Source organism: Haliotis rubra, unplaced genomic scaffold (assembly GCF_003918875.1).
Source record: "Haliotis rubra isolate DU_JTF1 unplaced genomic scaffold, ASM391887v1 Scf416, whole genome shotgun sequence".
Classification (NCBI taxonomy): Eukaryota; Metazoa; Mollusca; class Gastropoda; order Lepetellida; family Haliotidae; genus Haliotis; species Haliotis rubra.
In genome coordinates, this window is record NW_025767098.1 from 881,399 (window position 1) to 903,864 (window position 22,466).

The 22,466-nt window shown below is 42.4% G+C and overlaps 1 protein-coding gene across 4 annotated transcripts in view; it reads left to right on the top strand.

Annotated features, from left to right (window-relative positions):
• LOC124288365 (nuclear receptor ROR-alpha A-like) overlaps nt 1-22,466 on the top strand; it is a 145,281-nt gene that overhangs the window by 91,891 nt on the left and 30,924 nt on the right. For all 4 annotated transcript variants that reach the window (XM_046724873.1, XM_046724876.1, XM_046724874.1 and 1 more), the window contains exon 3: nt 8,999-9,140. In XM_046724873.1, the coding sequence (XP_046580829.1) occupies nt 8,999-9,140 (142 nt within the window). The remainder of the gene's footprint in view (nt 1-8,998; nt 9,141-22,466) is intronic.

Here is a 22,466-nt window from a genome sequence, read left to right on the forward strand (position 1 = left end):
TTGAGCTGTGATGTGGGTGACTCTGAGAGTCCATGTGGCATTCACCGGCTTCCTGCAGCAGGAACCACCTTCATGAGTCTGCTACACTTACTGTAACATTCCATTGTTTGGAGCAGCCCTGGCAAAGATTGGATGATGACCTATGTTTAGTCACATCTGTAGAGTGGACAGTCCTGGCCTTAGTTCAGTAGTCAAAGGATTCTTGCTCCAGGTTTTGTAAAACAATGTTTGATTTAGAATTCTTATCATGCCTCTTGTGATATTGTTTTATGAACTGGGAAAACCTTCACGCTCATGTGATTAGCGTGTGACAGTTCATGGGGTTGTTCATTTTACATGGTATTTTTAAGATCACCACTTTTAGAAGCTCCCTACTTTAACAGAGCCATACAATACATCCAGCTTTATGAGGGGACTACCTTCATCACTTCAACACAGACACACAACAGATGTAGGTATAGGACAGGACTACCTTCATCACTTCAACACAGACACACAACAGATGGAGGTATAGGACTGTTCTACCTTCATCACTTCAACACAGACACACAACAGATGGAGGTATAGGATGTAGGTATAGGACAGGACTACAACAGATTAGGTATAGGACCTACCTTCATCACTTCAACACAGACACACAACAGATGGAGGTATAGGACTGTTTTACCTTCATCACTTCACACACAGACACACAACACAGATGTAGGTATAGGGACTGAGACAAACAGCAGATGTAGGTATAGGACAGGACTACCTTCATCACTTCAACACAGACACACAGCAGATGGAGGTATAGGACTGTTTTACCTTCATCACTTCAACACAGACACACAACAGATGTAGGTATAGGACTGGACTACCTTCATCACTTCAACACAGACACACAACAGATGTAGGTATAGGACAGGACTACCTTCATCACTTCAACACAGACACACAGACAGTATGTAGGTATCAGGACAGACACACAACAGACCTTATAGGACTGTTTTATCACTTTCACTTCAACACACACAACAGATGGAGGTATAGGACTGTTTTACCTTCATCACTTCAACACAGACACACACAACAGATGTAGGTACTTCAACACAGACACACAACAGATGTAGGTATAGGACAGGACTACCTTCATCACTTCAACACAGACACACAACAGATGTAGGTATAGGACAGGACTACCTTCATCACTTCTACACAGACACACAACAGATGGAGGTATAGGACTGTTTTACCTTCATCACTTCTACACAGACACACAACAGATGTAGGTATAGGACAGGACTACCTTCATCACTTCAACACAGACACACAACAGATGGAGGTATAGGACTGTTCTACCTTCATCACTTCAACACAGACACACAACAGATGGAGGTATAGGACTGTTCTACCTTCATCACTTCAACACAGACGCACAACAGATGGAGGTATAGGACTGTTTTACCCTCATCACTTCTACACAGACACACAACAGATGGAGGTATAGGACTGTTGTACCTTCATCACTTCAACACAGACACACAACAGATGTAGGTATAGGACTGTTGTACCTTCATCACTTCAGCACAGACACACAACAGATGTAGGTATAGGACTGTTCTACCTTCATCACTTCAACACAGACACACAACAGACAGCCATAGGACTGTGATTGAGGCGAGGCTGATTTAAACTGTTTTTGTGGAAACTAAGTAATTCAGATACAATGGAAGCCTATTTATACCAACAAGGTCTTGGAGCAGTGATTGCGAATGAATTGTTTCACTGTTGGCATCGCCAGTCGAGATGAAAATGTGAGATCCTCTACCCTGTGCATTTGGCAACTACCCCTACTTCAAAATCTCAAATTCTCGGTCTGAAAAACTCGCCTTATACCTAGCGATATATTGTATGAAAAAGACTTGTGACATTGTTCCAGGAATGTCGGCAATAGTTCTGCATTGCTGCATCCAGTATTGTGTGGTGTCTGTCTGTTGTTGACGAGGGTATATCGGGTTCTGGGGGTTTACGTGTCTAAAGCTGGGGAATAGAGAAGAAGACCAGTTAGGGCACAGTTTGTGTCACGACACGGAATATAGTGTACCTGTTTGGTCAACAATCTTGTGTTACAGACAGTAATATTTCTTATTTTTTAAACAGATAAGCCAAATATTTACTTCATCGTTTAGCATTGTTGTAGTGTCATTTAAATACTTTGGACCGCTAATGTTTACAATGCATATACGCATGAAAATAACCCCTTCACACAGTGGGGCTGCCATATGAGTGTTTGTATACTGATTGGTGTAAGTGGTGACAGAGCAAGGCTGTTAATCTGCTCTCTGTATGCTCTCTGTACGCCTCTCTGTATGCCTCTGTATGCTCTCTGTATGCCTCTCTGTATGCTCTCTCCTCTCTGTACACCTCTACACCTCTGTATGCTCCCTCTGTACGCCTCTGTATGTCTCTCCTGTCACCTCTCTCATGCCCCTCTGTATGTCTCTCTGTATGCTCTCTCTCGTCTCTCTGCATGTCTCTGTATGCCTCTCTGTATGCCTCTCTGTATGCCTCCTCTATGCGTCTGCCTCTGTATGCCTCTCTGCCTCTGTATGTCTCTCTGTATGCTGTGTCTCTGTGTATGTCCTCTGTATGTCTCTCTGTGCATGCCCTCTGTATGTCTCTGTATGCCTCTCATGCGCCTCTCTGTATGCTCTCTGTATGCCTCTCTGTCGCCTCCCTCTGTATGCCCCAGCATGTCTGTATGCCTCTCCTCTGTATGCCTCTCTGCCTCTCTCTGTCCCTCCTCTCTGTATGCCCCCTCTCTGTATGTCTCCTCCTGTATGCCTCTCTGTGTCCTCTGTATGCCCTCTGTATGTCTCTCTCTGTATGCCCTCTGTATGTCCCTCTGTATGTCTCCTCTGTATGCTCTCTGTATGCCTCATCCTCTCTGTATGTATGTCCTCTGTATGCCTCTCTGTCTGCATGCCTCTCCTCTGCATGTCCCTCTCTGCATGCCTCTGTATGCTCTCTGTATGTCTCTCTGTCATGCCTCTCTGTATGTCTCTCTGCATGTCTCTGTGTATGTCCTCTGCATGTCCTCTCTGTATGCCTCTGTATGCCTCTCTCTGCACTCTCTGTATGCTCTCTGTATGCTGTCCTCTGCACTCTCTCTCTGTATGCCTCCTGCCTCTGTGCCTGCCTCTGTAAGCCTCTCTGCATGCTCTCTGTATGCTCTCTGTATGTCCTCTGTATGCCCTCTGTATGTCTCCTCTGTATGCCCTCTCTGTGTGCCCTCTGTCCTCCCTCTGTATGCCCCTCTCTTGTATGCCTCCTGTGCATGTCCCCTCTGTATGTCTCTCTGTCTCCCTCCATGCCTCCTCTCCCTCCAGGATATGCTCTCTGCACGCCTCCTCTGTATGCCCTCTGTATGCTCTCCTCTGCATGCCCTCTCAGCATCGCCTCTCTCCATGTATCTCTCTGTATGCCTCTCTGTATGCCTCCTCTGTATGCTCTCTCTGCACTGTCTCTGTATGTCTCCTCTGTATGTCTCTGTATGCTCTCTGTAGCTGTCTCTCTGTATGTCTCCCTCTTGTGCCTCTCTGTACGCCTCTCTGTACGCCTCTCTGTATGTCTCCTGTATGTCTCTCTGTATGCCTCCTCTGTATGCTCCTCTGTATGTCTCTCTGTATGTCTCTCTGTATGCCTCTCTGCCTCTCCTGTATGCCTCCTCTGTATGTCTCTCTGCATGCTCTCTATGTCTCCTGTATGCCTCCCCTATGCTCTCTGTGCCTCTCTGTATGCCCCTCTCTGTATGCTCTCTGTATGCTCTCTGTATGCCTCTGCATGTCCTCTGTAGTGCCTCTCTGTATGCCTCTGTATGTCTCTGTATGTCCCTCTCTGTATGCCTCTCCTGCATGCCTCTGTATGCCTCTGTATGTCTCTCTGTATGCCTCTCTGTACCTCTCTGTATGTCCTCTGTGGCCCTCCTGTATGTCCCTCTGCATGCTCTCTGTATGCCTCTTCTGTGTATGCTCTCTGTATGTCTCTCTGTATGTCCTCTGTATGTCCCTCCTGCATGCACCTCCTCTGTATGTCTCTCTGTATGTCTCTCTGTAAGGTGTCCCTGTGTCTCATGTCCTCTCTGTCTCTGTATGCCTCTCTGTCATCTCTCTGTATGTCTCTCTCTGCATGTCTCTCTCTGTGTGTCTCTTGCGGCCTCTGTATGCCTCTCTGTCATGCCCTCTCTGTAAGTCCCTGCATGCTCTCTGTATGTCTCTTGTGTGTCCTCTGCATGTCCCTCTCTGTAGCCCTTTGTATGCCCCTCTGTAGCCTCCTCTGCATGCTCTCCTGTGTGTCTCTCCTGCCTCTGTAATGCCTCTCTGTATGTCTCTCTGTATGTCCTCTGTATGCTCTCTGTATGTCTCTCTGTATGCCTCTGTATGTCCTCTCTGTATGCCTCTCTGCACTCCCTTTGTATGCCTCTGTATGCCTCTGTGCCTCTCCTGTCCCCCTCTCTGTACCTCTCTGTATGTCCTCTGTATGTCCTCTGTATGTCCTCTGTATGTCCCTCCTGTATGTCCTCTGTATGCCTCTCTGTATGCCCTCTCTGTATGTCCTCTGCATGTCTGTCCTCTAAAGTCTCTCCCTCCTCTGTGTCCTCTCTGCTGTATGCCTCCCTCTGTATGTCCCTCTCTGTATGTCTCCTGTATGCCTCTCTGTATGCTCCTTGCATGCCCTCTCTGTATGTCCTCTGTGGCTCTGTCTGCAGGCTGCCTCTCTGTATGTCTCTCTCTGCACTATGCATGTCTCTGTATACTCTCTCTGCATCTCTGTGCACTCTCTCTGTACCTCTTTGTATGCCTCTCTGTGTATGCCTCTCTGTACGCCTCTCTGTATGATGTGGGGGAAGGGTTGAGCCCCCAACATGTCTGTAGTGACTGCACTGTATGAAGGTTTCCGTTTCCTTTTTGTGGTGACACTCAGCACCATGCAAACAAATCTGCTTGTCATCATGACTCGGGTTTATCATTTTAGTACATATCACGAGAACTATATTTTGTCTTTTGCACTGAATAATACTTGAGTTAACATGCACCTGCTAATTTCTTACTATTAATATACAATTGTCTTTAAGATCAGTGTTTTAACCTACTGCATCAGATCACAATGTATTGGGTATAGTCGTTTAACACAAATTTTGCCAATTTTACAGTGGTTATTAACCAGTGTGTTGCAAGCAGACCCCACCATTGTGTTATTGCTTAAGGGGAGGTACACTGACGTAAGTTAGGGGTGGAGACATCTTATTGATATTAGACACCTTGGGGGAACACCAGTGTACCGAGTTTGTCAGGTTACATGCTAGACAGACTGAACCGATCCAACATATGCCAACATATTCCAGCATATGCCAACATATTCCAACATATGCCAACATTGCCTTCCTTGTCAGTATGTCTCCCTGTGTGACCTTACAGCATGGTAACCATGGAAGCCTCAAGTTGTCATAATCACAGAAAGAAAGTAGTCTGCAATATGGATACCTATTAGAAATATTGATCTGGCTGTGATTGGAGATCCCCCCCCGGCTGGAGCACACCTTACTTAACTTCAGTGTGGACCGTGTTTATTTGACTGTTCCTGCAGCATGTGTTAGTGTCAGGTACTTGGCAGCCATACTTCTCCATAAATCACATAACGTGTATGATACAGATAAGTTGACAACATAAATCTCATTGACTGTTTGTTTTCAACAAGTGTGACAGGTCTCGGTGTTATTTTCTAATGACATTTGATAGTCGTCTTGGAAGAGAGGGGTTATTTTCAGATTGAATCATTTTCTATGTCATCTGTTAGATGGTCACAGCTTCCTGGTATTATGTGAAAGGCCTCTCATTGGAAGATGTGTGTATGACATCAAGATCAAGGTGTAATCCTCTGGACCAGACCGCCTCCATAATGGAGGAGCATGTATGGGAGCGGGGAGCATATGCTGGGGGAGTAGGAGCATCTGCCAGGGGATCGGGAGCTGGGAGTGTCTGCCCGGGGAGTAGGAGCATCTGCCAGGGGATGGGAGCTGGAGTAGGAGGGGAGGAGTCTGCCCGGGAGTAGGAGCATCTACCAGGGGATGGGAGTGGGGAGCGGGAGTCTGCCCGGGAGTAGGAGCATCTGCCAGGGGATGGGAGCTCTGGAGAGTGTCTGCCCGGGAGTAGGAGCATCTACCAGGGGATGGGAGCTGGGAGTGTCTTCCCGGGGAGTAGGAGCATCTCTGGGGAGCATCTGCCCAGGGATGGGAGTGGGGAGGCGTCTGCCCGGGGGAGTAGGAGCATCTACCAGGGGATGGGGAGCTGGGGGAGGAGCATCTGCCCGGGAGTAGGAGCATCTGCCAGGGGATGGGAGCTGGGAGTGTCTGCCCGGGGAGTAGGAGCATCTACCAGGGGATCGGGAGCTGGGAGTGTCTGCCCGGGGAGTAGGAGCATCTACCAGGGGATCGGGAGCTGGGAGTGTCTGCCCGGGGAGTAGGAGCATCTACCAGGGGATGGGAGTGGGGAGCGTCTGCCCGGGGAGTAGGAGCATCTACCAGGGGATGGGAGTGGGGAGCGTCTGCCCGGGGAGTAGGAGCATCTACCAGGGGATGGGAGCGGGGACCGTCTGCCCGGGGAGTAGGAGCATCTGCCAGGGGATGGGAGTGGGGAGTGTCTGCGCGGGGAGTAGGAGCATCTACCCGGGACTTGGGAGTAGGGACAATCTACCCGGAGTGTCTGCCCAGGACTCTGGAGTATGGAGAATCTGTCCGGGGAGTGGGGAGCGTATGCCCGGGACTCGGGAGTAGGGAGAATCTGCTTGGGGCGAGGGAGTAGAGAGAATCTGCCCTGGGGAGATGGAGCAGAAAGTGTCTGCCTGGGGAACTGGATTGGGGAGCTTCTGTCCAGGGAGCAGGAGTGGGGAGAGTCTTCCCAGGGAGCGGGACAGGGAGCAGAAAGCGTCTGCCCTGGGAGCGGGAGAGGGGAGCATCTGCTCGTGGAGCAAGAGAGGGGAACGTCTGCCCAGGGAGCATGAATGGGGTGTGTCTGCCTGGGGAGTGGAAATGGGGGGTGTCTGCCCGGGGAGAGGGGAGCGTCTGCCCGGGGAGAGGGAGCAGTTAGTGTCTGCCCGGGAAGTGGAAGGGGGGAACGTCTGCCCGGGGTGCGGGAATGGGGGTGTGTCTTCTGTGGAGCGGGAATGGCGAGAGTCTGCCTGGGGGGCAGGAGCGGGGAGCATCTGCCAGAGGAGCGGGACGCTCGACAAACAACAAACACTAACATTATGTAAGTGCAACAGTTTGGAGCCAAGTTACACCCTACTGCTCATTGTGTTGTATACCGGATTAATCAAGCTGGGAATAGCGTGCCGTGTCCTTGAACTCAAACATTGGTCTGTTGCTGTGTATCCAAACTGTGTGATGTGTACAGATACCTTCACTAATGTCAAGGTGTTTTATCTGGACATGTACCTCAAACTGAATAATCCCGACTCTGACAGGCTCATCACATGCGTGTAAATATCCTCATCACTAGACTAAATATGTAACTTTAATAGAAACAAATAATTCTATAGATATAAATTGAAAAGAAGCCCGAGTGATCTCAGTGACACAGTAATTTATCAAATCTAGATCTGGGCCCCGTTCCTCAAAGCGATCGTAGCGCTAAGATTATCGTAACTTCCATACTTTAACATAGACTTACGACAGTCGTAGCGCTACGATCGCTTTGAGGAACAGGGCCCTGCTTCATTTAGGGCTATTACATGGCGGAGAGGGTCAGGCAGAAGGGAACAGTTCAGGGACTGCGCGACACACAACATCATCACATGCTGATGGAAGGGGATTCTGGGATACGTTTGGTCCTCCGTAAACTGTGCTGGTCATCAGAGGTGACGATCATGTCAGTTTGTAGGATTTCATGACTTAGCTCCTTGTTTGGCCTTGTACAACAAAGGTGTAGATGATTGCACACAATATCAATCACTGCATTGTCTGGTCCAGACTGAATTGGTTACAGGCTGCCTTCATATGTCTGGAATATTGCTGAGTCAGGTGTAAAACCATCAACACAAACAAACAATCAAACAAACAAACAGTACAGCACACTTAATAATTGAGTGATTACACAATGCCATTTAGAAAGTGGTCAAATGAAACATTGACCACATGTTACATTAATAACTGAGGCAGGCATGGATTCCACTTACACCTTGTGGTGTGATAACCTTGTGGTGTCTGAATGGCTGTGGTACAACCTCTGTGGTGCCTGATTGGCTACTGTGTGACAACCTGTGTAGTGTCTGATTGGCTACTGTGTGACAACCTCTGTAGTGTCTGATTGGCTACTGTGACAACTTGTGTAGTGTCTGATTGGCTACTGTGTGACAACTTGTGTAGTGTCTGATTGGCTACTGTGTGACAACTTGTGTAGTGTCTGATTGGCCACTGTGTGACAACCTCTGTAGTGTCTGTTTCTCTACTGTGTAACAACCTGGTGTCAGTATTGTTGAGCTAGTAGAAGCTCCACTGTGATCCGTTACATTGAATCAGTTTAGAGGTATAGGTTGCATATTTAGCTATGCAATAAAGTTAAACTAGTCTTTTGAAAGTGTGGTCCCTATGTTTAAATGTTGTCCTTCTATTTGAATATTGTTCCTATATTTCAGTATTGTCCCTACATTTCAGTATTGTCCCTATATTTAATGATGGTCCCCATATTCAAGAGCTGTCCCTATATTTAGATGTGGCCATTATATTTAATGTCCCAGCTATTTTTGAATGTTTTCCCTATATTTGAATGTGGTCATTACACAGGTACATGATGGATGCTCCCTGTTCTCAAATGTGGTTCTAATATTTAAGGGTGGTCACTGTATTTATGGATGGCCGTAGTATTCTATATGCATGTTGTATAGCTGTTCATTGTGTTTAAATGTTTCACATTTTGTGTGTCTCTGTATGAGAAGCTTAAGATGGTATTTTATTTTGCAGGGATTTTTCCGAAGATGCATCACCCAAGGAATGACACATAAGTGTGCAAATGAAGAGAAGTGTGAGATAACGCCTTTTACCCGCAATAGCTGTCAGTATTGTCGCCTCAAGAAGTGTTTCTCTGTGGGAATGTCACGGGAAGGTGAGTCACAGTTTCAGTGTACATCTCCATGGATACGTGTGGGTCATGTGACATGTTACGTATGTAAATGTTTCAGTGGAAGACAATGTAGTTGGGGGGGTGGGGGGGGCACCGAGACACCAGCCTTGATGACGTGGCTGGTTGTGTGTCATAGTAGGCAGTGCTCATGACATCAACCACTAGTTTGACCTGCTTGTTGATCAGCCACCAGTATGTTGTGGAAGTATGTTGCTGATATATATATTGCTTCAGCAACAAACTGTAGTGGCTGTACAGCTGGCAGCTGTAGCATGTCTGATGGAGCTCTTGTTGCTGATCTGTGGCTTGTCTGGTCCAGGCCCAAACAACACATTCATCTAACAAACATTCGCTGACTCGGGAATCTGAAGGGTGCGGAGGCTCGACTTGCAGGACAAATGATCAGATCAGTCAAACACCTGTTGAACTGTGGGATAGTTGATATTCATATTGAAGCATTATAAACCCAAGGGTTAAAAATGAAATTTACCCTAATAACTCAACTTTCTTTATAAAAACAAGCCATAGTACATATACCTGTGTCATATTATGTAAGTGTACTGTGATAGTTTGGATGAGTGGAACTTGGATGAGTTGGCCTGTTTTTCTGGCCCTGGAGACGAAGCCAAGGGAATTAGCCTGATGAAACATTGAACTTCTTTACTACTGACATTACTATCTAGATTGTAAGAAATTTTATTACGTTTCAGCATGATGATTGAAATATTGAATTTCTATTTAGTCATTAAACATAATCCGTTATTATTATTAGTAGTAGTATACAGAACAGTGTGGCCAGTATTTCTCAGCATTGTTATAATTTGACGTATTTCTTGATGTGTTTTAATGATGAAACTGATCTTCTGTGAGACGACCACAAGTGTGTTAGTGTGAGGAGGTGTTTGGATTCAGGGAGAATATGTTTTGACACACAAGTCCAAGGTTATAATATGCTGGTGTTCAACTTACGGGGAGTAATTATCACTGCCTAGCCCATCTTCGAGAGCAGCTTGACCCAACTAGACAGCTAAGGGATCTGCTTGTTGACCTTATCTCCACTGCAGCAAAACATGACAGTCAGATGGCAAATTCCTCAACTGATACAAATTTTCCTTGCAGGATTTTTCCATGTATTTTAATGTTGTGTAGTATTTTCTGGTTTGAATGTGACTCGTCTCACTGTTCAGTTCGGTCAAGATGTATTTGTGAGCTGACATGTGACTCATCCTTTTAATTCAGTTCGGTCAAGATGTATTCGTGAGCTGACATGTGAGTGTCTTGCTCTGTGGGAGAAATACAGGAGAGTAATATGGCTGGATGTACCTCATTGTGTCATAGGTATTACCAGGAAGTGAAAAAAGTGAATGTTTAAAAATAGTTGAAAATGTGAAGGCCATGCCTCTTCCTGATGTTAATAATACTCCCTGCATTAAACCAGCACACAATGGAGTTCTCACATACCTGCATGATACTGTCTCAGGGAGGGGGCGTATCCAAACCTCACAGGCTATTTGAGATCCTTCAGCTGAAATTATTTTCAGATGCCTCTTTCAGACTGAAATATCATCTCGTATTGTGGCTTCTATTATCGATAAGGGATAATCATTTTCAGAAATTATTTTATGTGAAATGACATACTGAATTCAGATATTTAGTTTAGAATTTTTGAAACAACCCTTTTGGCATCTCTTGGAAATGAAATGTGTGCATATAAGACCAGGATGACAGGCAGTCAGTGTTGCAAATATCTGCAAATTATTGAGCTAAAAAGGAATGCATTCTGGGAATAACTTGAAACCCTCTCTTATAGTTTTTAAAATGATTCAATTTTTTTGTCAGAACAAATACATGTTCTACAGGCCTACCAAAGAAAACTTTCCCACTGTGCAGAAAAACGCAGAAAAGCCCACATTAATCGTGGTAATAGCAACATAAACACATTACCTCGCTACTGAAACAGTAAAAACGGCAACGAAAAACTATGAAACTGCAACATTTTTATATCAGCGAACTTTGACCTCTACTGCGCACGCGCATTACGATCCGGGCTTCTTTCCAATTTCCGAGCAACTGTGAATCGCCTCGCGTAGAAGAAGTATTAAATATGTCGAAATAATTGCTGTCAATCGTTTCATATGAATGGAAAGTAAACTAAAAAGGTGTGCACACAAGTATCCTGATGATAAATGCCAAATAACACAACAGAAATACTTAAAAAGGAATGTAAATTTTGTCCAAGGTGACTTCCTCTTCCATGTGCGCATGCGCAAAATCGAAGTTGCGGGCTCCTCGTTTTATGATGCGGTGTTAGCGATTTAAAGTTGCCGTTTTTACTGTTTCAGTAGCAAGGTATTATGTTTATGTTGCTATTTCCACGATTAATGTGGGCTTTTCTGCGTTTTTCTGCACAGTGGGAAAGTTTTCTTTGGTAGGCCTGTTCCAACTTTCCTGAGTTATTGTGTATGAATATCTTGAATTTCATACCTTAAAACAAAATTCAGAATTGTTTTTACCCATTGATTGTTTTTATTAGATGCAGATTGTTATGTTTTTAAGACTATTTTTTAAAGTTTTCTTCAATGATAGATATCTAACCTGTCAGTGGAGCCAAGTTTAGAATCAATACTTGTCAAATTACAACAGATCTGATTTACACTGAGAAACTTTCCCTTTCTAACATGACAAAACACTAGCAGTAATGAACTGTTCTACAGGTCAGATGGGACACATTCCTCGGAAACAGTTGTGTGAGAGTAGGGGTCTTGGTGTTTTACAATTGTATCATGAAGCATGTCAGATGAAAGCTTTCCACAAATGTGTTATTTGCCTGTCATGTGTATGATCTTTTTGAAAAACAAAACAACAATCATTTAAGTATAATATACAGCAATATTCAAGTATTAAGTGCTTTTAAACTGAGTGAGGTAACAAAAACCATTTGACACAAACCATTTCAAGATTTCTGTTGATAGAAATTAATTTTAAAAAAGAAAAAAAAGGTTTGAAAACTAAAATATAACTGAATGTTTGATCAGTGTTGCATTTAGGAACATTTGTCGTACAAGTAGTACAAGAAATGCCGTTTCAGATGACACACGTGGTTATAACTGTGACAGTTTGGTTTCTTTTAATGTTTATATCATACATTAACTCTGAGTAAACTTGGATGTTAGGGAGATATCATGTTTGTGCAGTGAAAATATGCCGTGGAAATATATTTAGAAAATGAAATATTTGTGAAAAAATATGAAGACTTTGTAGGTCCCACTTACCAAACATTTCCCTGAGATTTCCCTGACATCCAAAGAGAAGCATTTATTCATTGACTAAACAGACTTTATGTTTCAATTCAATTGTTTTTGTCATTAATGAAACCAATATATACACAGATAAATGAGAGCCATAGTTTCCCAGTATGCCTTATGTTTGATACATCAGTGGACAATTAACGTCAACATTTTCTGTTTTTCTAGTGTTTCTATTTCACATTTGGGGTCACAGTTTGACATTGTTCCATGGCTTTATGAGTATAGGCAGTTGAAATGACTTCTGTAATAATTCATGGTGGCAGCCTTGCCCATTACACTGGATTGGCCTCTCTGCTTGATACACATGTGGCCTTGAATCAAGATGTCAAGACACGTAATGTCAGGAACATGGAGCCAGAGCATGGAGCCAGAGCATGGAGCCAGAGTACTTGTAACATCATCAACTCATCAAAACAAATTCAAAAACCAAGCTCATGATAAATTTTCAGCAGAATTGTATTCCACTGGTACCCTTAGAATCTCTAACTTTGACCTGGGTTTTTCAGAACTCCATCTCACTGAATGTGCAGATATTCTTTCATCATCTGGGCTCTGTGCAGGTTCTGTTGTTGTCTGTGACGGCTCCAGGCTCCTTGGGAGCATGTTGAAGTATTGACCAGGTGCCAGTAACAACTGATGACCTCACTCCCACGCTGTCCTCTGTGACTACGCACACCGTTTAATAGGTTGCTTGATTGTCACGAGGATTGACAGGTGATGGAGGTAGGGGGGGGGATGAAAACATTATAGACTCCGATGACGCAGTAGACCTGCATGTTGTCATGTACCTGTACAGTTCCAGTAGATATAAGACAACTAGTGAAAACAATATGCTGATCAAATCTTGTACCTGTACAGTTCCAGTAGATATAAGACAACTAGTGAAAACAATATGCTGATCAAATCTTGTACCTGTACAGTTCCAGTAGATATAAGACAACTAGTGAAAACAATATGCTGATCAAATCTTGTACCTGTACAGTTCCAGTAGAAGACAACTAGTGAAAACAATATGCTGATCAAATCTAGTACCTGTACAGTTCCAGTAGATATAAGACAACTAGTGAAAACAATATGCTGATCAAATCTTGTACCTGTACAGTTCCAGTAGATATAAGACAACTAGTGAAAACAATATGCTGATCAAATCTAGTACCTGTACAGTTCCAGTAGATATAAGACAACTAGTGAAAACAATATGCTGATCAAATCTTGTACCTGTACAGTTCCAGTAGATATAAGACAACTAGTGAAAACAATATGCTGATCAAATCTTGTACCTGTACAGTTCCAGTAGAAGACAATTAGTGAAAACAATATGCTGATCAAATCTTGTACCTGTACAGTTCCAGTAGATATAAGACAATTAGTGAAAACAATATGCTGATCAAATCTAGTACCTGTACAGTTCCAGTAGATATAAGACAATTAGTGAAAACAATATGCTGATCAAATCTTGTACCTGTACAGTTCCAGTAGATATAAGACAATTAGTGAAAACAATATGCTGATCAAATCTAGTACCTGTACAGTTCCAGTAGATATAAGACAACTAGTAAAAACAATATGCTGATCAAATCTTGTACCTGTACAGTTCCAGTAGATATAAGACAACTAGTGAAAACAATATGCTGATCAAATCTTGTACCTGTACAGTTCCAGTAGATATAAGACAACTAGTGAAAACAATATGCTGATCAAATCTTGTACCTGTACAGTTCCAGTAGATATAAGACAACTAGTGAAAACAATATGCTGATCAAATCTTGTACCTGTACAGTTCCAGTAGATATAAGACAACTAGTGAAAACAATATGCTGATCAAATCTTGTACCTGTACAGTTCCAGTAGATATAAGACAACTAGTGAAAACAATATGCTGATCAAATCTTGTACCTGTACAGTTCCAGTAGATATAAGACAACTAGTGAAAACAATATGCTGATCAAATCTTGTACCTGTACAGTTCCAGTAGATATAAGACAACTAGTGAAAACAATATGCTGATCAAATCTAGTACCTGTACAGTTCCAGTAGATATAAGACAACTAGTGAAAACAATATGCTGATCAAATCTTGTACCTGTACAGTTCCAGTAGATATAAGACAACTAGTGAAAACAATATGCTGATCAAATCTTGTACCTGTACAGTTCCAGTAGATATAAGACAACTAGTGAAAACAATATGCTGATCAAATCTTGTACCTGTACAGTTCCAGTAGATATAAGACAACTAGTGAAAACAATATGCTGATCAAATCTTGTACCTGTACAGTTCCAGTAGATATAAGACAACTAGTGAAAACAATATGCTGATCAAATCTTGTACCTGTACAGTTCCAGTAGATATAAGACAACTAGTGAAAACAATATGCTGATCAAATCTAGTACCTGTACAGTTCCAGTAGATTTAAGACAACTAGTGAAAACAATATGCTGATCAAATCTTGTACCTGTACAGTTCCAGTAGATATAAGACAACTAGTGAAAACAATATGCTGATCAAATCTTGTACCTGTACAGTTCCAGTAGATATAAGACAACTAGTGAAAACAATATGCTGATCAAATCTTGTACCTGTACAGTTCCAGTAGATATAAGACAACTAGTGAAAACAATATGCTGATCAAATCTTGTACCTGTACAGTTCCAGTAGATATAAGACAACTAGTGAAAACAATATGCTGATCAAATCTTGTACCTGTACAGTTCCAGTAGAAGACAATTAGTGAAAACAATATGCTGATCAAATCTTGTACCTGTACAGTTCCAGTAGAAGACAATTAGTGAAAACAATATGCTGATCAAATCTTGTACCTGTACAGTTCCAGTAGATATAAGACAACTAGTGAAAACAATATGCTGATCAAATCTTGTACCTGTACAGTTCCAGTAGAAGACAATTAGTGAAAACAATATGCTGATCAAATCTTGTACCTGTACAGTTCCAGTAGAAGACTAGTGAAAACAATATGCTGATCAAATCTAGTACCTGTACAGTTCCAGTAGAAGACAATTAGTGAAAACAATATGCTGATCAAATCTTGTACCTGTACAGTTCCAGTAGAAGACAATTAGTGAAAACAATATGCTGATCAAATCTAGTACCTGTACAGTTCCAGTAGAAGACAACTAGTGAAAACAATATGCTGATCAAATCTTGTACCTGTACAGTTCCAGTAGATATAAGACAACTAGTGAAAACAATATGCTGATCAAATCTTGTACCTGTACAGTTCCAGTAGATATAAGACAACTAGTGAAAACAATATGCTGATCAAATCTTGTACCTGTACAGTTCCAGTAGATATAAGACAACTAGTGAAAACAATATGCTGATCAAATCTTGTACCTGTACAGTTCCAGTAGATATAAGACAACTAGTGAAAACAATATGCTGATCAAATCTTGTACCTGTACAGTTCCAGTAGATATAAGACAACTAGTGAAAACAATATGCTGATCAAATCTAGTACCTGTACAGTTCCAGTAGATATAAGACAACTAGTGAAAACAATATGCTGATCAAATCTTGTACCTGTACAGTTCCAGTAGATATAAGACAACTAGTGAAAACAATATGCTGATCAAATCTTGTACCTGTACAGTTTCAGTAGATATAAGACAACTAGTGAAAACAATATGCTGATCAAATCTTGTACCTGTACAGTTCCAGTAGATATAAGACAACTAGTGAAAACAATATGCTGATCAAATCTTGTACCTGTACAGTTCCAGTAGATATAAGACAACTAGTGAAAACAATATGCTGATCAAATCTTGTACCTGTACAGTTCCAGTAGATATAAGACAACTAGTGAAAACAATATGCTGATCAAATCTAGTACCTGTACAGTTCCAGTAGATTTAAGACAACTAGTGAAAACAATATGCTGATCAAATCTTGTACCTGTACAGTTTCAGTAGATATAAGACAACTAGTGAAAACAATATGCTGATCAAATCTTGTACCTGTACAGTTCCAGTAGATATAAGACAACTAGTGAAAACAATATGCTGATCAAATCTTGTACCTGTACAGTTCCAGTAGATATAAGACAACTAGTGAAAACAATATGCTGATCAAATCTTGTACCTGTACAGTTCCAGTAGATATAAGACAACTAGTGAAAACAATATGCTGATCAAATCTTGTACCTGTACAGTTCCAGTAGAAGACAATTAGTGAAAACAATATGCTGATCAAATCTTGTACCTGTACAGTTCCAGTAGAAGACAACTAGTGAAAACAATATGCTGATCAAATCTTGTACCTGTACAGTTCCAGTAGATATAAGACAACTAGTGAAAACAATATGCTGATCAAATCTTGTACCTGTACAGTTCCAGTAGAAGACAATTAGTGAAAACAATATGCTGATCAAATCTTGTACCTGTACAGTTCCAGTAGAAGACTAGTGAAAACAATATGCTGATCAAATCTAGTACCTGTACAGTTCCAGTAGAAGACAACTAGTGAAAACAATATGCTAATCAAATCTTGTACCTGTACAGTTCCAGTAGAAGACTAGTGAAAACAATATGCTGATCAAATCTAGTACCTGTACAGTTCCAGTAGAAGACAACTAGTGAAAACAATATGCTGATCAAATCTTGTACCTGTACAGTTCCAGTAGATATAAGACACCTAGTGAAAACAATATGCTGATCAAATCTAGTACCTGTACAGTTTCAGTAGAAGACGAGTGAAAACCCTGTGAGTTTGATCACCTTGACATTGTGTGAAGATACAGACCTGCCGATCTGTGCTGTCATGGTGACCTTGGTGTTTGATTGATCATACACAATCAGTGAAATACAAACAGGATATGGCTTTTTTGTAGTCAGCATTTCTGCTGTTGTAATTATCGTCCCTGTGGGGATTCCGTGTAAGAATCGGTCCCCAGCACGATCTGTTTGTCACAGAAGGTCGTTATATTGATTCCCAGCATGATCTGTTTGTCACAGAAGGTTGTTATATTGATCCCCAGCACGATCTGTTTGTCACAGAAGGTCGTTATATTGATCCCCAGCACGATCTGTTTGTCACAGAAGGTCGTTATATTGATCCCCAGCACGATCTGTTTGTCACAGAAGGTCGTTTTATGATCTGTTTGTCACAGAAGGTCGTTATATTGATCCCCAGCAAGATCTGTTTGTCAGAAGGGTTATATTATATTGATCCGATCTGTTTGCAATCCCCAGCACGATCTGTTTGTCACAGAAGGTCGTTATATTGATCGATGTTCAAGCATGATTTGATCGTCATACCCTGCAAGGTACGAGGTTGTCGTGACGTCAATCATTGGATTGTCAGGTCAGCTATATATATGCCATCCTGCCAGGACTTCATTAAATACTGGATTGTGATTGGTTAATTTAAGTCATTCAAAGCAATATAAACATATTTTGTTGGAAAATCAGAGGTATATAAAAAATTATCTAAATTGAGAGCTATTATAATTTCCTTATATACCTCTGATTTTCCATTTCCAACACATGCTTATCTCCTAAGTATTGCTGACACTGCAGCAGCAGACAGAAAGGCAGACAAACAGAATTATTTTGTGTTAGATCAAATAAGCACATAGAGCCCGGAGCCCAGAGCCTGCAGCCCACAACCCGCAGCCTGCAGTCTGCATCTGTAGCCAGAAGATATCCCTGTTGTCCTGTTGTCGTTAAGTTGAGAAGATGTGGATGTTGGTGTCATCATCCGCACTGATGAGGGGAAGTGATATCATGTCAACGTCATGGTCACGTGGCTGGGGTCTGTGTAATGGCATTGTTGTGGTTAGTGAAGGAAGTGTTGTTGTCAATGGTCTTGATAACAGATTCACTTCAGTCACCATCGTCCTGTTAGTCATCAGTATTGTGTGTAACATTGAATAGTGTGTACTGTGTGGGTGAAAGGATCATTCAACTTCATTTGGTGATCAGCCATTGTGATTATCTGTAAGGGCTGGCTTGGTGTATTCCACTCGTAAAACACCATTAAAATAATACATGTCAAAACAGAAGTCATGCAGAGAACTGAAATATTGTATGGATTCAATTTGACAATAACAGGTAGATTTCCACAATTGCTTTACCTCCCTTTGTCATACCAGGATCTGTAGGTTTTGTTTAGGACATCTGTAGGTTCTGACTCCCATCTGATCCCATGATATGTGTAGATACACATGTCTCTCAAACATGCATGCACATCGAAGACAGGCACAAAAGGTGAAAGAGAGGTTACTAAGCTGTGCTCAACCCAACTTTACATGGGGAAATCAGTGATGCTTATGTTTGTGAGCCATGCAGTTGTAGAGCTGCCCCAGTGGTCACTTTCACCATCCGCTATTTGAATATTTGACGTCATCCCAGAAACACCTCTAACTGAGATTCTGAAATGGGTTTGCTTTCAAGATGAATGTATTCTGGTGGGGATGTTTGAAGCCACTAATGGCCAGGTAATTGTGCGGCCTCATCACCACTACTAATGGTGGGAGGGTGAATGTATTCTGGTGGGGATGTTTGAAGCCACTGATGGCCAGGTAATTGTGCGGCCTCATCACCACTGCTAATGGTGGGAGGGTGAATGTTGCTGCTGCTGTTGCTGCATGGTTGCCTGTAAATGGTGTATGTTTCTATCAACTGTAACAGACAGTTACTGTTCTCCCATCACTGACATCAGACCCTTGGAAACTAGACACGACCTTCCTGTGGAGACTTCTGGCTTTCCAGCCGACATCATGAAACAAGATGGAGACAGCTTTTATTTAGGTTTACGGCCATAAGAATTAATCAGACTAATAACATCTGTATGTGTGCTGCCTGACATCGTGGTCCATCTGTACATGTGCTGCCTGACATCGTGGTCCATCTGTACATGTGCTGCCTGACATGTGCTGCCACATCGTGGTCCATCTGTACATGTGCTGCCTGACATCGTGGTCCATCTGTACATGTGCTGCCTGACATCGTGGTCCATCTGTACATGTGCTGCCACACATCGTGGTCCATCTGTACATGTGCTGCCTGACATGCATCGTGGTCCATCTGTACACACCGTGGTCCATCTGTACATGTGCTGCCTCACATCGTGGTCCATCTGTACATGTGCTGCCATCACATCGTGGTCCATCTGTACATGTGCTGCCTGACATCGTGGTCCATCTGTACATGTGCTGCCTGACATCGTGGTCCATCTGTACATGTGCTGCCTGACATCGTGGTCCATCTGTACATGTGCTGCCACACACCTGGTCCATCTGTACATGTGCTGCCACACATCGTGGTCCATCTGTACATGTGCTGTGCTGACCATCTGTACACTGACCGCGTGGTCCATCTGTACATGTGCTGTCACATGTGCTGCATGTGACATCGCGGGTCCATCTGTACATGTGCTGCCTGACACATCTGTACATGGTCCATCTGTACATGTGCTGTGCTGCCTGTACATGTGCTGCCTGACATCGTGGTCCATCTGTACATGTGCTGCCTGACATCGTGGTCCATCTGTACATGTGCTGCCTGACATCGTGGTCCATCTGTACATGTGCTGCCTGACATCGTGGTCCATCTGTACATGTGCTGCCACACATCATGGTCCATCTGTACGTGTTGTGGTCACTCACTCATTGACCAATGTTGTACCTATATCTGTACCTGTCACTTTGTTGTTCTTCACACAGTCACGCCTGAACATCACCTGATATCAACTTTACTTCACTCAATGTCTGGGCGTGACTTGCCCGCATTAATTCACATGACATGTTTTGATGACTGCCATTAAGGGATACTAGTCTGGAAGGAGTTCATCTTCATGTACATTAATGATGTGTCAATGATGTAGTCATTAGCCCAATGTCTCTGTGGACTTGAAGCTAATGGATGCTGTGTACTGCATTCCGTGAGTGTTAGAGGACATTCACCTCCCTACATTGATGCGTTACACTTGATTGTCACAGATGTTGGGGGATGTTTGTAACTGATAGTGGAAAGCTTACATTTTGTTCAGCCAGGCAGAAACTGTTTGTGAAGGTCAGCTTGTGTTCTTTGAAATCAGAGTTCATGCCAGGCTGTACCATTTTGAGCCATATTCAAGGTAGGGTAAAGTAGTTACTGGCTGGGTAAAGTAGTTACTGGCTGGGTAAAGTAGTTACTGGCTGGGAAAAGTAGTTACTGGCTGGCTAAAGTATTTGTTGTCATGCTGAAAGTCCAGGTTTGATTCCCAGATTAGTTACTATGTGTGAAGCCCACATCTGATGTCCATGCCATGATATCACCATGGTACTTCTGAAGTCACAAGAATACTGACCGGGCCTGATGCATACAGTATTAATACTGATTGTTCATTGTGTCACAATATAAATACTGATGAGGCATGGTGGAACACAATATTAATACTGATGAGGCATGGTAGAACACAATATTAATACTGATGAGGCATGGTGGAACACAATATTAATACTGATGAGGCATGGTAGAACACAATATTAATACTGATGAGGCATGGTAGAACACAATATTAATACTGATGAGGCATGGTAGAACACAATATTAATACTGATGAGGCATGGTGGAACACAGTATTAATACTGATGAGGCATGGTGGAACACAATATTAATACTGATGAGGCATGGTAGAACAGTATTAATACTGATGAGGCATGGTAGAACACAATATTAATACTGATGAGGCATGGTAGAACACAATATTAATACTGATGAGGCACACAATATTAATACTGATGAGGCATGGTAGATGGTGGAACACAGTATTAATACTGATGAGGCATGGTGGAACACAATATTAATACTGATGAGGCATGGATGAGGATGGTACACAATATTAAAACTGATGAGGCATGGTAGAACAGTATTAATACTGATGAGGCATGGTAGAACACAATATTAATACTGATGAGGCATGGTAGAACACAATATTAATACTGATGAGGCATGGCAGAACACAGTATTAATACTGATGAGGCATGGTAGAACACAGTATTAATACTGATGAGGCATGGTGCATACATTGTTAATACTGAGTGTTGATAGTATCCACAGTATTATAATAATAATAATAATGTGTCCATTTATATAGCGCCAATCTTAATACTGATGAATCTCCAATCTTAACACGATGAGGCATTGGCACATAATAACAATCAATAGCCCAGAACATGATGATGCTGGACAACCCAACAAGGTTATAGACACATGACTTATCCCACCGGGTACCCACTTTCTGCTGGGTGAACAGAGCATGGCTGAACAGACTCACTTGCCTAAGGTGACACCACATGTATCACGCGTGATTCGTTGTGGGGCAGGACTGAAGTCCTAGAAACTCTCAGGAATCAAGCTGCCAAACATGGTCACCCATCCAAATTACCAGATAGTATGAGTAAGATGCTGCCATTGCTGCTATAACGAGATAAGATATTTTAATACTAATATATGTCCTGATAACAATTACAGTTTTGATAAGTTTCCTATCACAAAATGAATTTATTTTGTGGTTCAGTCATAGGAATGTTCCAGTGACCTGGGTTAAAAGTTTCGACTCAACCATTTCCTTTTTGGATTCTTTACAAACTTTCAGGATCAATGTGCCTAGTGAATCCCTGTCACCTCTGAGAGCAGTTGGAGAAACTTCCAAACTTGTAATGCTGCCATGGCCTATTTGATCTTAACTTCTTTAAAGAAAATCACACCTATATTGTAGGTTTTACAGTTTTTCACATATTCAGACAAAAGATTAAAAGAAATGTATTTTCAATGTGTATTTTCAAAATGTTGTGTTAAACTCCTGTAAACTTTCTGTTGTGTGTCGACAAATAGCGTTTTGTTCTAATCATAGCCTTGTCAGCACCATACCTGAGCTTGTGGGTTTCACCGGAGTGGAAAACCTCTGGAACCTGCATCACTTTAGGTTGTCTTCCCACATTACACTGACATGCTGTGATAGGACCGCAATACGGGCAATAGCGGAGTTTAACCAAATTC